Source organism: Crocodylus siamensis, chromosome 7, assembly GCF_052110815.1.
Source record: "Crocodylus siamensis isolate JL-2025a chromosome 7, ASM5211081v1, whole genome shotgun sequence".
Classification (NCBI taxonomy): domain Eukaryota; kingdom Metazoa; phylum Chordata; order Crocodylia; family Crocodylidae; genus Crocodylus; species Crocodylus siamensis.
In genome coordinates this window covers 4134979-4152849 of record NC_143401.1, presented here as the reverse complement: position 1 = coordinate 4152849, position 17871 = coordinate 4134979, and the positions used below count along the sequence as shown (strand labels likewise).

Genomic DNA, 17871 nt, shown 5'->3' with positions numbered 1-17871 from the left:
GCCAATGCTGCTCAGCTCTTACCAGAAACTGTGTTCATGAGCTAGCCTGGGGTTGGTTAAAGGTGAGACTTGGGAGAGATGAATGGCTGGGAGCTGCTACAGGAGAAGCCAGGCATTTGGGACTGCCTGTAGCACCTGCTACTACTTTGGGCAGCTCTGCCTTAAGCAACAGATAAGTGGCTGCTTTTCGGTATGTAACGGCAGACCTTGCTAACAGCTGCTAATACAGACTTCAAGGCTGAGACCTCCAGGGAATGCCCCATGGAGGGCAGGGGGGTTGTGCCAACTTGCACCGGCTGGCGACTGGGTACTAGAGTCTGGTCCCCAAGACTGCAGGGAGGGGACAAGGGCACAGGACTCAGGCCATGGCCATACTCAGCTTTCCCCCAGACAGTTAGATGTCAGTGATGGATGAGACAGGACTCAAAGGAAGTTACTTATTTAACAACAAGGGATAACTTAAAATGTGAGCCTGACAGCAATGGTGCCTTGGACCCTGACACTTGGTCCCAGTCCATGTATAACAAGGCAGGAAGAACAGCGTCCCAGCTGAACGGAAATCTCATCCATCACAACACGAACACGCTGGAGGCCTGCTCCAAGAGCACAGTGAAGCGAGGGGAGTGTTTCCACTTGATTCAACAGGCTTTGAGTTAGGAGAGGATTAGAGAGCGTTGGGACTGTACATCATAAAAGGTTACAACATCATCTGAGCATCAGTCGTCAAAGCATGCCTCTGGAGGGGTGGGTGGGAGAGGAAGTGGTAGGGGGGTCTCTGTACTGCAGCCGTGGGTCCTGGGCATGTGCACGTGGGGAGCACGAGAGGGGTGATTCCCCACTGCCAGCCTTCACTGCCGTCCTGCGGTTTGTGCACTGGGGCTTTACTTTAGTGCCTCCCCTGCTCAGCCCAAACAGTGGCACTGCACTGTCTGCACTGTAAAGCGGACACCCAGGGGGCAAAGCAGCACAGAGTCTGGCCGGGGGCGTACCGAGGTAGCTGTAGGAGGTGCCTGGGAGAAGGGGGCATGGGCATGCTGCGGCCAGGCTGGGGAGGCAGGAAGGATGGGCATCTGAAGCCCTCGGGAGCGGGTTGCTCTCTGCCTCTTGTCATGCTTGCTGCCAGTTAAGATCCCACTAATTCCAGGCAGGTTCACGTCCCCCAAAGCTGTGACCTCCTCCCTTCCCATCCACAGGTCTTCATTGGGGTGAACTGCCTGAGCACAGACTTCTCCTCCCAGAAGGGAGTGAAGGGCGTCCCCTTGAACCTCCAGATTGACACCTATGACTGCAGCAGTGGGACAAGCCGGCTGGTGCACCGAGCTGTCTGCCAGATCAAGATATTCTGCGATAAGGTACGGCGTCTCTCTGCCGTCGGGGCGCTCCCTGCAGGGAACGCTATGCTGATGGCAAATGGCCCCAAAGAGCCTGGAGCGAGGGACGGAGAGATGAAAGGCAATGAGGAGCCCGAGTGACTCGAGGGACAGTGTTCCCGAGTGGACAGGGTCCATACCCCGACTTAATCCACATGTATCTGTATTGCCAAACTGCTAGAAGGTGGGGATGGAAGTTATCAGAGCATCTCCCCACCCCTGGACTACGTGGGATCCTGCCCTGTACCTCGCTCTCTAGTCTTGTCAAGTTTTATCTGACTCCAGGAATGGGATGTCCTGGTCTTGGAGCTCTCACTGGTGGAGGCTTTTGTCCCCGCTCATCATCCGATGTGTGTTTATTTTTCAAAAAGGATGGACGGTTGCATGCTTGGAAACACTGAGCAGGTTCAATTTAGCTTTGTCTTGTCTCCCGGGATGGCCCCTGTGAAGCCTCTGGGACGTCTGTGAGTTTTAGCACCTAAGGAAGTGGGAATCCTTTTAACAAGGGGCTCCCATTTATCCTAGATATTAATTATCCAGTGAAATTCAATAGGGACTAATGAAGACTGTTTATTAAGCATCCAGCAGGGAATTCCCTCCCCTTTCAGCTGATCGGCTTTACAATCTTAGCTCTTGCCATGTCCTTCTTCACTGGTTTTCCAGTCATCGTGACGTTTTCCAATCCAGGATCCGTCCAGTGTGCGGTCAGCTGTTCGGGTGCCGCTGTGCTGGGTAGATCAATGTCTCGTCTCAGTCGGCGGGAAGGCAGGGGAGACTCGTGAACAGAGCACAGAGGCAGGACTCGGGGAACGTGGTCTCTGTTCCCAGTTCTGCTACCAGCCTCTCAGGTGACCTCAGGCGGGTCACTTCCCCTGTGGGCCTCAGTTTCCCCATATGTAACATGGGGATAATTATTCTGACCTCCTGTGAAAAGAGTTCAGAAATCTGCTAACGAGCAGGGCTACATGAGCTAACCAGCCTTACTTTTCACTGGGCTTTTTGGCTAAGTCTTTCCAAATCTTGCAGAGCCCTGATAGACAGACCATGGTCTCTGTGTGAACAGAAGAGAGATGAGCAGTGCTGGCAGGCTTCTCTGCCCTGGTCTGTTAGAGGCTCATATGAGGGCTCCAGTCACAAAGGGCAAGAGTGTTTACCCTGTTTTTATTGCTCCCTGGTTTATGAAGTACATGCCCAGTAAATAAAACAATGGACCCGGTTCTTTACTGGGTCATGATTTTATTGGATCCAGTGAAGGAGTTATTACAACAGCCAATTTAGCCTAATCATAGTATTTTGAAAGCAAAGACAAGACATGTGGCCTGTGCAGACACGGGGGAGCTGTGCAGCGCCGGCACAGATTCAGCTCGGGCTCCTGAATAAGTGATCTGCCCTCTTGCTTTCCCAGCTGTGGCTGATGTGGTGGTGACGCTAATGTTTCCCTAACCTTTCCTGCAGGGAGCAGAGAGGAAGATGCGGGATGATGAGCGCAAGCAGTTCAGAAGGAAAGGGAAATGCCTGGACTCCAACACCAATGGTCAGTACGAGTCGTTGTGACCAGCCGGTAGCAAGAGGCCCAACCTAAAGCTCATGGCAACCATGGGCATCTCCCTCCTTGCAGGCAAAGTTGTTGTAGGGCCTGTGCCAGAGAGGCAATGTGCAGCGGGGGTAACAAAAGACAGAGCGATCCTTCATACACGAGAATGCCCCAAAGGGGAGGCCAGGGCAAGGCTGGACAGCTCGGGTGCTGTTCCCTGTCACTGCCACCTCCTCCAGGGTGTCAGTTCAAATCCAGCCAAGGGAAACAGTTCTGCCCACTGGCTGGAAGTTTACCTGGGCTGGGCTGGTAGCCTCAGGCCTGGTGAAAGGCCAGCTCCAACTGGTCCCTTCAAGCCGGGAGTGAGACGCGTTAGCTCGTATGGCTCTGCACCGTATGCAGCTGTTGGGGTGGGGCAGGCACCCTCCTCCCGGAGCTGGCCGCGATGGTCGTCTACTGGCCCGGGCAGGGCTGGGAAAGGCAGAATGGCGAACGTCTCCTGGAGTGAGATGTCTCTTTATTCATAGGTTTGAAAGGCTGTCTGCTGTCTGGCTTCAGATGGAATGAAATCACGTTCCTCCGGCCAGAGACAGACTTGGAAACCCAGCCAGTCTTGTTTATTCCTAACGTCCATTTTTCAAATCTCCACCGAGGTGGCACGGTAAGTCCTCTGAAAGACAAACACCCCACCCCAGACCGCTCAGAGCCCGGGCACTGGCCTCAGGCCCAGAGGCACTGATTGCCTTGGGTGCAGCAGAAGAACAAGAGAGTCCCTGCTCTTAACAGGCCGTGTCAAGATCAAGGGAGATTTAATTTGGGGACACGATGTGAACTTGAGAAAGGTTTCCCTGAGGAGGGAGGTAGATCAGTATTGGTTGCAGTTTATTGAAAGTTGGGAAGAATAAAAACAATTTTAACGAATGACCCATAAGTAAGTGCACCAGGGAAACCACCTCCATGTATGGGATGTCCCGCACATTGTCTTTGCCTCTCTTTTTCCAAAGACCTTCTCCCCAGCTGAGCAGAGCTACACCCAGCCCCCTCCACACCCACTCGGTATTGCTCCAGAGGCCATTACTTAAGGAGCTGGGTAGTCACTTGTCCACGCTCGCCCAAAAGGGGACAGGTCACCTGAGACAACCTTGTAGCAGGAAGAGGTTCTGGTGCAGCAATGGCAAAAGCTGGGGAACAGAAGAGCTTGGTTTGCAATACAGGACCCGCTGAGAGATTGTGGGCTCTGCATTCAGGCTGGGTGTGAAGTCTGGCCTCTTCCCAGGTCGACCAAGATGTGTAGCCTGGAGTGCTCTGGACAGGACTTGCTGGAGATTTTTCTCTGTGTCAGGAATTCACTGAATCCCAAAGACGTGCATGTGTGCACGTATGTATTTAGATCATCTCAGGGACGATTGAAAAACTCCAGACTACAAATAAAACTCCAAACTTGATGAACTGATCGACATCCTCCAGATCAGTAGGGTGGTCCCACTGAGAACAGGACCATGTTGGCAAAACTAAGTATGGGCATTTTGGATGCCAGGTCCCCGCCAGTAGGCAGTGAGTTAAAATGTCCCCGTGTGAAAACCATCTGAAGTCAGTGGCTCAACTCCGTCTCTGGCAGGGGGTGGCCTAGATGACCTCTGGAGGTTCCCTCCAGCCCCTCTTCTTTATGACTCTGTGACTTCAGTGAGGCCAGGACTTCACCCCACGCACCATCTCCCTCCCGTGCCCCATGCTGGCAGGCACAGACTCCACCATGCCCCGTTCTGCCTTCGGTTGCATAGCTGGTTGCCAAGGGCAGGACCTGTCCTGTGATCTCTAATGGCACAATCACCATGGCTGTGAAGTGGGGAGTAAGCATGGGATGGAGCATTTTTAAAAAGTTCAACTAAAAATATCTATCTTCTGTTTGTTTTTTCCATGTCAAGGCGCTTCCTACTCCTGTGGGCTGTATCGATGCAAACAGGTAGGACAGGGCACGTTGCTATGAATCTGGCACCTTCCAGCCCTTTTCACCTCTTCAGGTCCATGACTATTCTCTAGTATCTCCTGGCCTTAGTATGTACCAAGAGACTGGCACAAGGGACAGCATCTTGAAGCAGACAAAGAATAGCAAATCCAAGTGTGGGTTGGATTCAAATGAGCCCCGTTTGAAAAAGAGGGATGAATATTTCTATTATCACTAGAAATCCACTGGCTTGGCGTTAGCAATTTGCAACCCTTGTGCTAATGGGCGTAAGACCATGTTTTAGAAAAATAAGAGTGATCCGTGCTCTGGGTGTGAAGAGCAAATGTTCCTGTAAAGGAACCAAAGGCAGGTGTTGCCACAAAGGAAGCCGGAACCGACTACAACCGAAGCTGTTGGGGCCGAGGGAAAGGCTGGATATTTATGGGGCACGCTCATGTCCAGTGAAAGCCTTCCCTGGACTTCAGCGACCTCTGGACTGTAGCCTGTAGCTCCATGCTTTTGCGTGAGATGTACAACCAAAACCCACAGTGCACGTGATCAATAAAGATCCCATTGCATTCAAATGTTAACCCTGGGGTCCTGGCCGGACTCCAACGCTGGTAGCTATTTTGCCGTCACCATCCCAGAACATCGGCTCGAACGGTTGAAATCTTGGCTTCTGTTGTGCCACCTTCCTGACAGTCTCCTCTCTGGTTACTCAGGCTGCCGTTAAAACGAAGCTGCCCTTCGTTCTCTGACGAGTTTGATCCTTTGCCTGCCAAACAGGCCAAAGAAGATCCCCAGAGAGGTAAGTCATCTCCCTGTGGGGATTCCTTTCCCCTTGGAAGTATGTCTTTGCTGGGGCCAACTAAGATGGGATTTTTATTTAACCAGGGACACGGACGCTTTGAAAAAGTGATTCTCGCAGCCACAACTGCTGGTTTAAATGCTGCGCGTTATTTCTTTCAGTCTTGCTGTATGTGCGGAGAGAATCGGAAGAAGTTTTCGACGCCCTCATGCTGAAGACGCCAGATCTCCAGGGACTTAGGAATGCTGTGAGTTTTGTCCAGTGACCTTGCTGCATAAATGGACCATAACTAACCAGGCCCTGGCAGCATGGTTTTGGGGAACTGGGGTTCTGGAGTGAAGGATTTACCCAACATAAGGACTATGCGCCACCCAAAATCCCTCTGCAGCCCTCTCTGGAGGACCAGAATGACCCACTAGCTTCACGCTGTGAGTCCACCCCAGCAAACAGGTGGGCGACGTGTTTAGAGCCATAGGCAGAGAGCACAGGCCTTATCAACACCATCTTTTGTTCGAATCATAATGTAAAGCCTTGGGATGCTCCTTTTATTACAGTGTTATCATATTTTTCCACTGTAAAGCATTCCCCCCACATTCCCTAGCTCTATCTCTGCACCATCTGAAGCCTGAGCCGTTCAAGCCTTGCATTGCAATTCTGTCACCCTGTTTGAGGAGCGCACAGGGCGTATTTGTGTGATGATTATCAGCAGAATCCCTGATAACCCGGCTCCTCTCTGGGAGCCGGTGGGAATAAAACAAACACTGAATGTAAAGCATCCAGTGGTGGCTGCACAACCCCACCTCAACTTTTGTTAGTTTTGTAAACTGTTAAAAACCCAGCAGAGACAGTTTGAGTCAAGTCAGTTTATAGGGTTGGAAACGCAGCTGAGCGGACACAGCCCTTCACAGAAATGCATGTAAAGCCCCCTTCTGCACTTCCAAACCTGATCAGAACAGCATCACTGTGCACTGAGGATGCGTCCGTGAGAAACAGGTGCAACTCAGCCAAGCACTCAGCAAACGCCCTGAGGTGGCCAGGCAGGAGGCGGTCCAATCCACATGCCCACCGTCCATCGCTATGAGGCCCAGAGGCTCAGCACGGGTGCATCTGTCTCCACACATAGGAAACTGCAGCATAAAGGCCAAGACAAATCAGACAGGAAGAGAAACAGAGGTGACTTGCTCAAGGGCCCAGAGCCAGCCAGGGGCAGAGTCTGGAAGAGAACTCGGGTCTGGTGCCCTTTCCAGTGGTCCGTGGTGCCTCGGTCCAAGACCCAGGGTGCTGTGATCACCTTAGCCTACGCCGCGCTGTTCTAGATTATCGCCATAGTATAGATTTTAAATAAAGAAGAGGGAAAACCCTCTGTGGAAAGACTGAAACTCCACGATGCCTTTGATTTTTTTTATCTGCTGGAATTCCGTTTTGCAAAAAAAAAAAAAAAAACATGTTTTTCTCCCCCAGATTTCAGAAAAATACGGGCTGCCTGAAGAAAGCATTTACAAGGTCTACAAAAAGTGCAGGCGAGGGTAAGTCATATGCCTTTCCTCTGTCCAGTGAAAACCTTGCCCCATGGGTCCTCTGCCCTGGGATGAAATAGCACGTTAACAAGATAATAAAAGCCAAGGCATGCAAGGGCCGTGCCATCTGGAGCCTATAAAGTGGAGAAACATCTGAGCTTTAAACATTTTGGGTTGATGCTTGTGTGTCTTCTGTTTGAAATGGTAAAATCCCCTGAGAGGTAGGTGAGTGAGGGGAGATATGCCCAGGTAGGTGACCTGATGATCTCTCGTCTGTCACGTGAAAAGTGGAGGGGATAGTGAACTGATCTACTTGCAGTCACTAGGATTCAGCCAGCCCTCTTCGGACCCACACCTAGAAGACAATCATCCTGGGCTGGGGGGGATTGCCGAAGAAGAGGAAGATGCAGAGGTTTGCTTCTCCTGACCAGCGTGCATTGCTCTGAGACAGGAGGCTGAGTAAACGCTGGGAGAGCAGCAAAGCAGAGCAGCGCTGGTGATTCTACCCCTCGCTGCACACGTGGGGTGTGCACAGAGCACCCCTGTTGCCAGCTGTACCAGTCATCAGCCTTTGTGCATGAATGGTCTTAGCCACACCCCAGCAAAAGCTCTGGGAGGCTTTTCATTGCTTCTGTGAAGCAGCCCCCAGGTCTGAGCTGGCACCATGAATTCAAGGCATGTTTCAAAGCGAGGATGCACACAGCACGGTGGGGCACAGGCAGCTCCCATGGTCGCCAGTGGGGGCTTTGCACCGTGCACTGAAGATTTCATAGACATTAGGGCTGGAAGGGACCTCGGGAGATCATCGAGTCCAGATGCTGCTGTGAGAAACCTGTGGTTCTTCGGTGTCGCTGGAGACGGAGCCGTCCTGGTCTGGAACGTGCCAAACCAGAGTGCGGGCCAGAAGGACCGGACGTCGTGACGGCCTGGGTGGCTCCCGCGGTGGGACGGAGGTGCCGAGGGACTCTCACGTCACTTCTGATGAGGTCCTTGGGTGAATCTGATATCTTTTATTAGACCGACTTAAGTAGTTGGAAAACAATTTTGTGCGCCTGCCACTTTAAGGCCCTGGAGCTGGCAGCCTCTAGGTGCCTAGTGTGGGCGGCCATTTTAGGCTCAGGGCTGCCCATGTAAACAAGGCAGTTTGGCTGCTGCAGGGGAGGTAACAACACTGCCTGGCCTGAGGGCTGCCGAGTTTCATCCTGAGGTGAGGGAGGAGCTGTAGGGGGTGGTAGGAGGCTCCTGGTCCTGGGTATGACCAGAAACTGCACCCTGCCGGGAGCAGGTGGCCTGGTGGGGCTCCCAGTGGTGCGGGAGCCCCCAGGAAATGCCAGGCCAGTGAACACCCTGGTGGAAGGCGAGTCAGGGCGCCTTAACCCCTAGCCCTCACCTTTGGGTGGGTCGTGTACACTGGAGGTAGTTGTGGGGGTGCAAGCCCCAAGGAGGAGAGTTGGACGCCAGGTATGGCCAAGGCTGCCTGAGCCCTGTGGGGGTTTGAGAGCCCGAGGAGGAGAGTTGGGGCCAGGCACGGCTCTGGCCACCTGAGCCCACCTGTGGAGGGAAGCCCTGAGACCCCGAGTAAAGGGGGTGTTACGAGCGCTGTGGAGCCCCCCGTGTGAGGGGGGCAGCGTGTGGAGCCCTGTGAAGGGAGAGGGGGCTCAGCCAGAGACAGCGGGAGCTGAGCCCTGACCCCGATAAGCCCTCCACTGTTGGGAGGCTGAGTGTGGGTCAAACATAACACCAGTCATAGCACCATGACCTGGTGCCCAGGGGGGGAGTGAGAGTCCCCTGTGAGACCCTGAGGCCCCAGTCATGGTGTGAGGTAACCCCAGCTCCCCACGCCTGTGGAGGAGGACCCAGAGAGGGGGACCCCAGGATAAGAGTAAGGGTCATACATCAGGGCCTGCCAGAGCTTCCCCTGACTGGCCCAGGCGGGGGGCAAGACCAGGAGGGTCAGAAGGGCGAGGAGGCCCACTGAGAGGGACGCCCAAGAGCCAGGGACCTGGGGTCCCGACTGGCCTGGAGGTAGGCCGGGGCTAGTGTGAGCCAAAGGTCCCAGTGAGGGCCTGTTGGTCCTAACACAGTCCTGCTGGTATTCCTGCTTGCGAAGCCAGACTCCTCTCCCTCTCCCTTGGAGTTGGACACCTCTGATCGGGGCCAGGCCCCTCGCTAGTATAAACTGGTCCGGGTCCGTTCCCACGTTAGCTTGTACCAGATGAAATCCTATCCCCGTTGCTCTGGGGATCGCCAAAGGACTTTGGTCCCCAGGGCTGCCGATCCATCCCCTTTCACCGGCGCTGAATAGCTCGGCCTTGACAACCAAAATGCCCGCAAGGTCTTCAAAACGGGTAGCGCTGCACTGAGTGAGGTGGGGAGAGACCTCTTAGGTCTGTCTCCGCAGCCAAGGGGAGTTTGCAAAGGCCGTTTTGCGAAGGCAGAATTTGCAAAGGCAGTTCCAGTACGTGTTCACTTCTGTGCTGTTTTACACCGCCTTTTGCTCGTGGCTCTCTGAACCAGGCGGTCTCTAACGTGCCACCCTGCCCTATCTTCTGTCTGACTTCAGACTAAAATAGAGAACTGCTCCGTCTTTCCCTGGGCACCTACTGCAGAGCCAGCGTGGGCTCCTCAGTGGCTTCCTGAGCTGTCCATCCCCGAGTCCCAGCTGAGCATTTGATACTGCCACGCAGCTCACAGGAGAGGCTTTTCTGGGCACGCTGGCTGTCACTAATTTACCAAAGGGCTCGTGTTGCTGTATAAAGAGTCCGTTGAGTGCACTCCCGTTGTCGTCTACCTCCCTAATCCATGGGTTGTGTCTGGAAAACAGTGGCCCCTGGCCACGAAACTGCGGCTTGACGTCATTGTGCAGCGCTGGGGGATTTCACAAGTATAATAACGTGGGAGTAATGAGCAGCAAATCAACTCGGAGGAGGCCGCTGGCATGGGGAGAAGGGCTTTGCTGTTAATCTGCAGTTGCCTGTGATGGGGGCCTCTCTTGTTGTTCAAGTCAAAGGATCCCTCGCGGCCGCCCAGGGCTCCGGTGCCAGGAAAGCACCCAAGAACGACACCTGAAGTGATTGTGCACGCGGTTTCCTTTCCTTGCTAAGTTGCCCCAGATAAAATGTGTGGGGGCTGGGTTATATTTTAACCCAACCACATACACCTTGTGCTTTTTGGAGGAGTAATTTTACCTGCGGTGGAAGCCACAAGCCCCCATGGCAGACAGGCCTCGGCTCGGGGGAAGTGCTCTCGGGCTGAGCTCAATATGCTGGTGGGAAAGGCCCACGGGAACTGACTTGCTCTTCGGTTAGACGTAAGCCCTTCTTCTGGCCCCCGCTGCAAGTGAAGCCCAGCCAGGAAGCTGCCCGGGCATGCCTTGCCCTGCTGTCCTTTCGGTGCCTCATTCAGCCCGAGGATGCTGCTTCTGAAGTCATCGCTCTAAAGTAACTTGAGGAATAAGCAATGCTGAAGGAGGGTTTTGCTTCGTGTTAGACCTTGCCGAACCTCCGTAGCTGCTCTGGGGAGCTCGCGTAGCGCTGGTGCATTACTCCAGATGCTGTTCTGACATGCTACGGTACTAAGAGCTGTGCAAGTACAGCCAGCTCCTGCCCTACAGTCTGTGTTTCGCTCGCAGTGAGGAACCAAGTGACAGCTGGTGACTTTTGCTGTCTCCATTGAGGAAGTGCCATTCACATCTGGAAAACCCAGAAGGTGTACGATGGCCCGGCTCCACTGAAGACCGTGGCCGGTATTCCCAGCTGGTGGGAAACGCCAGACCCCAGTTGGCTTGAACAGAGCGAGGGGGACTCGCTCCCCAGGGTGGCTTGTTTCCAAATGAGCTAATTACCACTTGCAAACGTGGCTTCTGAAATAACTCCTTCTGCTTCCCCAGCCCCTGGAAGCAAGCTTTCCCATCGTTCAGTGACCAGGAAATGACTCAAGCTGCCAGGCTTATTTTCAGAAAATGAGACCAAGCCCTACATGCAGAGAGCAGGAGAGATACGATCAGGCTTTGCAAGAGCCAGTGCCTGCCTGGAAGATGAACTCATTATTTTTATTGGCCCAGGTCCAGGTGTTGAGCGTGGAGGAAGACCGGCAGGAGACGTATGGCAGCAGGTCACGCAACACGCAGCCGGCTCTTGGCTGGGCACCGGGTGCTTCTGTCTAGCCAGGCGGAGGCACCTCTGAGCACAAAGCCCCTCGGAGGCCAGGGACATGGGGCCAGTGTGGAGCTACGCCTGCTGTATTCCCCTTCTTCTTGGCAGTGGCGTGGGAGCGTCTGGGTTCGTAAGTGCCCTGGGCTCTTCCAGCATGCTCAGCATTGCCCTGGGGCTGCTCCAGCAGGACTCTGGAGCTCCCTGTGGGGCAGGGCTGGAAACGACACCAAGTGCTGCTGGAAACCCTGCCCCAGCCCGAGTTAAACATGTGCCTGACAAAGCTTCTGGATCACCCCGCGGGCTTTGATGGGACTAGCTGCACGCCTCTGCTTCCTAGAGACCCAGGCATGTGCCCTGAGCAAGGTCCTCGGTGCTGTCGGGTGATGCTGGCATAGCAGCCCTGGGGGCCAGATCTGGGCTTAAGGCTGCAGCTGCCGTGCCAGCCTCCCAAACACCACCTCTACCAACGCTCCCAGCCCCGGCCTGCTCCTAAAGCCCAGATGAGCTCAGTCTCCTTCTAGCTGAGACTGGCTTCGAAGATGCCATTTGCAGCAGTGAAAGGACCAGCCCTCTTTCACACTCGCAAAACAGCCGTCTCACAGCAACTGCTTCCCAGTCCTGCTAACATGGGACGGGGGGATTGAGCTTCCCACCCCTCCAGAGCACGAGCACCCCCACGCAGACGAGACGCTGGAGGCAGACCTGGTCTGGATGAGGGGCCCGTCGATCAGCCGAGGGGTTTGCTACTGTGCTGCTAGGAAGGCAACGTGTATGAGCCAGCGAGTGCTGGAGAGAGCGCTGCGGCGTGCTGCCTCGGCCCTTCACCGTGGAAGACCGAGGAGGCACCGGATCTGATGAGCTCTCTCTTGTATCCAGCTGCCTAACCATGGACCTCCCTGTGGCAGATCGTTCTCACGGCCAATACTGGGCTCGGTGAGGAGCTCCTTTTCACTCCACCACATCTATCATGTCAAGGTGTCATTTGCCCTTGCACAACTTCATCCCACTGTTCCTCCCACATCAATTCTCCCTTGTCTTTAAGTGCGGTAGGCCAGACCCTCCGCCAGCTGTTGAGCACTGTAGCTCAGTGTTGTCCCCTGGACTTGCACCGTCTGGGGAGAAGGCATCCCGAGTGGCTCTTGTTCGGGTGATGGGACTGGACCAATTCAGGTGGCAGCCAGCTGAAGCTGCGGCCAGGGTGATGCAGTAGGAGTCACGGCAGAACTCCCTGTCGGTGTGAGGCGGGTCTGGATTCCTGTTCAGCCCTTCCCTGAACTCGTTTGATTAGGAAATCACCTGGGGTCATGGTAGCCAGAGGCTCATGGCACTTCTGGCGCTCCCTGCTCTGGGGTGTATTGCAGGTAACCGACTGCAAGGATTCTCCTCCCGTCTTGCTGAGGCCGTGACACTTGGAGCCTGGGGGAGGCTGTTGCCACAGGTGCCTTGATCTCAGAAAGCTGGTGTCCAATGTGCAGGTTGGGTGTAGGCTGGATTCAATTCCTATCTCTCTAATATTGCTCTACATCTGTATCGGGCCTTTGCACAACTTGGCAGGGAGCATTTGGCACAGATGGGCAGCATCACTGCTCACCAGGAGGGAAACTGAGGCACCGAATGGGGACGTGGCTTGGCTAGGGTCACACGGATGCAGCCGGAGCAGGCACTGAGCCCCCTGCTCTGGCAGCCAGGCAGATTTACTTCCTAGGTTCATCCGAATTGCCTGGTTCACCCCTCTACTCATGGGAAGCCCTTTTGGGGTTGGAAGGAGGCTGGGTGGGACTTGGTGCCTCCAGACCGGGTGCCATTCCCGCCTGGAGGTGGATCCAACGTGAAAGGCTCTTTGCAGCAGCCTCGGCTGTTGTTTCAAGTCTTGGCGGGTTGCGTAACAGCACCTGGGACACACCTGTGTGACGCCGCCCCGGCCCTTCTGCTCTGCAGTTAAGGTGGCACATCCCGCCTCGAGCAGGCAGGCGGGTGTCCGAGCCGCCCTGCCAGGCTGAGCGCCCAGCTCGGAGGTGGGCAGGAGCCGGGGCTTTGGCAGCTGACTCCATGTACACCCGTTCCAAGCGTTACCCAGCTGCCCCACTAACAACCTGCAGGTCACCGAAACCTCCTTTGTTACCTTCTGAATGGCGACGGATTCCTGGTAGGGCTGCAGGGGTGGAGCCGAGATACCAAGTTGCTCTGTGGCATCATTGACATTTGCACAAGGGGCGCAGGTGTGATTGCTGGCAATCTCTTCTTTCACCTTCGTGTTCCCTAGTCCCAAGCAGCTGGCTTTATGATGGTCGTGGTGGTCAGTGCGAGTCTGTCCTGGCAACGTGTGGCCATTTGAAAGGAGCAAGAGCCTGGAGCTCCTTCATAGACGATTAGGGTTGGAAGGGACCTCAGGAGGTCGGCTAGGCCAGCACCCCTGCTCCCCAGCTGATGGGCGTTCGGGCTGTGGCAGCTCTTCCCTGGGGAGTGCGCAGCCGGTGCACAAGACCCGTCTACCCAGGGAGCGATTCCTGACTTGGCCCCTTTCTTCTGTAACGAGGGGGGACTCGCTTACTCCAAATGAGCTTCATCCACATCCAAAGCAGATCCTGCTCGTTTGGAAGAAGTCTCCTTTCTTCTGTTTTCAGAACAAGCGTCCGCGCAGGGTCAACCGGGCATCTCCATCTCACTTGAACTTTGCACCTTCCTTTACTCCCACTCTGTTTGCCTGGGTGGGCTGCACGTGGGGATCACAGAGACCCTCCGGGTTATTGCTCTGTGCTGTCCTGGAGGCTGATTAAAGAGCGTGGTTCACTGAGCAGTCTGGGCGCCTCCTGCAAGCCCTAAGGAGCCACCCAGCACTTGCTGGAGTCCAGCAAATTTGTCACTATACAAAGCCCTCAGAAAGAGCATGGGGCACATTCACAGCAGCCTGTGAGAGGCCATCTGGTCGTACAACGTGCCAGAGCAGGGCTTGTTTCCCCGTCGGTGCAGGGGAATACAAGGCACGCAGACGTGCCGTGAGCTGACCAGCGCAGCCAGTCCGTGGGAGAAGGAGGGTCTGAACTCAAAACTGCCCAAGTCGTGGCCCCCAGAACGGGCCGTTCCCAATGCAAACGGCAGCGGTGACGTGCCTAATCTGGTCTCTCTCTCTCCTTCACTCTCCTCTTCCAGGATCTTGGTGAACATGGACAACAACATCATACAGCACTACAGCAACCACATGGCTTTTCTGCTGGACGTGGTGGAAGCGGAGGACAAAATCCAGATTGTCCTCAAAGAGCTCTAAGGAGCAGGTGGCCGCACTTACGCTGGGACTTCTCCCCCAAAGCCAGCGGGTTCGACCCGGACGAAGCCCACCCTGACGCCACACCATCGTGCCTTTACTTGAAGGCTCCCCCGCGGGGGTGCCATGCTCAGCCTTGTGCCGCTGGCTCCAAGAACTACGGGCAGATCCATTACCAATGTGAACGCAGAGCTTCTCTCTGAGTGTATCGTTATTATTATTATTTTATTTTGTATTTTATTATGGTATTTTTTGTCCTGACTTGGTCCTGGCCTGACCTCCGGTTCCACCGCTGGGAAAGTGGAGACTCGAGCCTGGCCGTCACGTGGCAGCGTGGGTGGAGATGGGTGACTGGCTTTGTTCCCAGTTTGTCTTGCCCCTTTGCTGACTCAGCCGTAGGCAGCGGCTTTCTACCGAGCCATCAGTCACGCAGAGCCTCCGCGCGGGGTCCAGCTGCGGCTGATCCACGCTTATAAGCTTCCCTCTCCAAAGAGACTTGGACAGATTTGTTTAAAGCTGACAGCTAAGCAGACACTGCCAGCGCCGGCCCCTTGCCACCTCCGCGAAACTCTGGATGTAAATAACGCTAGCACCTCAATAGCCGCTGTTTTATACATTTCTGACGTCTGCTCCCTTTTATATTTTATATGTGCATAGACCTGCCTTGTTTTATACTGGCCCCCGTGCAGTGACAGAGAGCATTTCAAAAGCAGCTGCTTCACATTTCCAAGTGAACTCGTTGTTTGTAACTGCCGTGGGGTTTTGTTTCGTTTTGGTTTTTTGCTTTTATATATCCCATCATAATAAAGGTTCAGAGCTGGAGAGCGGATGCGGTCTGCCAAGCCTGTGGAGTCGGGGTTGAGATCGACGGGGGAGGGACGTTTTGCCCCGGGGAAGGATGGGCAGGGCCCGGTGGGAAAGAGGGAAGGAGACGGTGTCGGGTTTGGTGGGTGTTTCTTGTCCCTCCATGCTTTGGAAAGGGCAGCGTGGGCAAGGGGGACGCGGTCTCCGTGCCTCTTGCCTGCAATCTGCTTGTCCCCATAGAGCAGACAGGCAGCACCTGGAGGGAGCCGTGGGTGGGGGCAGAACCGGTCCGTGCCTCCCACGCCCCTGCCTCTCTCCACTTGATGAATAGCGAAGCGGGCAGGGACCTGCCAGTGCCCCCCACACCCTTGCCTGGCCTGCAGCTTCCCGGTGCCTCCTGGCCCAGTCCCCACCCAGCCGGGCTTGCTCTGAAAGTTGCCTGCGTGTCTGTCCCATTCAAAGGGAGGGGATCCCTGCCGTTGCCCACCCACCAGCGCGGGGTGGGGACCCTCCCCACATGGGACTCTCCCATCTCTAATGGGCCCACGCGAGCTGCGTGGCCTCTAGCAGCTGTGCCCCAAGCCCCTGGGCCCTGCAGAGGCTAGCTCAGAGCCCTTCTAGGACTTGGACCCCCTGCGCTGGCCTCTGGGTCACTGGCGGTAGAGACAGGAGTAGGATGGGGAAGGGCTGGGCAGTGGGACTGTGGGGGGAAACCTTCCTGATGGGCAGCCGGTGGGTTTGAAGCTTGCAGCAGGGAAGGGGAAGCTTGGCCTCCGGTGCTGATGCTCAGCCCCCCTGGGCACAGCCCAACCTGCCCACCCACTGGTGGGCTCTCCAGCCCCTGCCCCGGCCAGATGAAGGGGAAAACGTGCCCTTTAGTGCCTGGGGCATCGGTGCCCCTGGGAGACAGGGCCACTGCAAATGGTGCAGGGAATGCTGATGCCTGGATTTGCACTTGAACTTGTGGAAACTTGTGTGAAGGAAGGGGCTGGGGCTAGAGGCATGAGGTCGGGGAGGAGGCAGTGGGGCATGCGAGGACCACGGCAGGGGCAGGGGGTGGCTCTGGTTTGCTGAAGGTGGGCCGGGGCCTGCACGCGGTGGGCCTGCAGGTAACCAGCAAGGGGGGGAGAGCTGGATGCGCAGCATGTGCCGGCTGGGCGCACCAGGAAGGCCCCTGGTACCGAGCCTTCTCCAGGATGCTTTGCCGAGGCCTGGGGCAACCCAGGAGCACTGACACTCCCCGGGCCGCTGCGTTCAGCAACCACCTTCCACCTGCCATTTCCGTGGGTGAAGTTAGTGCTGCGTGCACCCCCAAGGACTCAGGGATGCGGGGGGCTTGAGAGCTGCCTGGTCGTGGGGGGGGCTGCGCTGAGGCCCGAGATGGAAACCTGCACAGGCTGCAAGAAGACCCATCCCCGTGTTTCCTTCCATGGCCACGTGGGACAGGGCAGTGGTCGTGGGGCACTCAGTTAGCTGCTCTGCAAGAGACCAGTTTTGCCCCCTCTGGGAGGGCTGGGGCGGAGGCCACGTCGCGCTTCCCTGCTGCAGGTGCCCGTGTACCGCAGTCCCCGGGTGGCAGTGGGGAGGCGGTGGGGACCCAGTCTCCTGGGCCGTGGCAAGAAGGGCAGGATCTGCCCCATGCTGGTTTGTAGCTGGGGCAGAGGACGAAGAAATCAGAGTCCCTTCTCCTTTCCACCAGTACGATTCACCCGATTGCGGGGGCTATTCCTGATCTGCGCCAGTCAGTGCAGAACCAGGTGATCTGCGTCTAGGGGACAAATGCGGCTGAGCAGCCTTTTGATGGAAACACTCCCCTTTACACCAGTTCAGTGCCTGGCCCTGAGGTCTGCAGGGAGGGAAGGGGCCGGACAGGAGCTGCTCATCCCCTTTGAGGCCCCACCGCTCTCCTCCAGGCCTTTACACTCGCTTTGCACAGGGGGGAACCGGGGGCACCGAGGTGCTGGCAGAACAGGAGCCTGGCCTCGCACGGTTGTTTCACGCGGAGGCGGCTGATGCCTTTGGAGAGACACCAGCCGCTTCCCAGCGGACGCGGCCTGCTCCGACGCTCCGAGGCGGGCAGGGGCTTTGCGGACGCGACCGGCTCGTCCCTGCCAGCGCGACGGATGCAGCTGGGAGACTGGGCGCAGCGCGGCACGCAGGTATGCAGGGCATTCCTGCCTCTGCACCCGGGGCCATCTCCCCCCGTCGAAGGTTAGGGTCAGGCAGCCGAGGCGACAGGCAGCAGGTCCTCCGGGCTGAGAGGTCGTGTGAAAGTATGAACCTGGCCGAGTCTGCAGGGCTCAGGCTGGCGGGTGGGAACGCTTCCTCTGGAGCGCTGCCCCGCCACGTCCGGCGGCAGCTGGGCTGCTCGGGCCGAAAGCCGGTTGACGTGACTGGTTCTGACTTGCCTTCGCTATCAGAGCAGCCACGGGCACCCGGGGGGGCCAGGGCTGGAAAGCCTGTTGTCCAACTGTGTC

General features: G+C 56.1%; 1 protein-coding gene across 3 annotated transcripts in view; it reads left to right on the top strand.

The window, feature by feature from the left end:
• GRHL3 (grainyhead like transcription factor 3) overlaps nt 1–15417 on the top strand; it is a 34716-nt gene extending 19299 nt beyond the window's left edge. For all 3 annotated transcript variants that reach the window (XM_090057459.1, XM_090057460.1, XM_090057457.1), the window contains 8 exons: nt 1194–1352; nt 2826–2904; nt 3432–3565; nt 4830–4867; nt 5572–5657; nt 5819–5904; nt 7119–7183; nt 14479–15417. In XM_090057459.1, the coding sequence (XP_089913585.1) occupies nt 1194–1352; nt 2826–2904; nt 3432–3565; nt 4830–4867; nt 5572–5657; nt 5819–5904; nt 7119–7183; nt 14479–14593 (762 nt within the window). In that variant the 3' untranslated portion in view covers nt 14594–15417. The remainder of the gene's footprint in view (nt 1–1193; nt 1353–2825; nt 2905–3431; nt 3566–4829; nt 4868–5571; nt 5658–5818; nt 5905–7118; nt 7184–14478) is intronic.
• The last annotated feature ends 2454 nt before the right edge of the window (nt 15418–17871 follow it).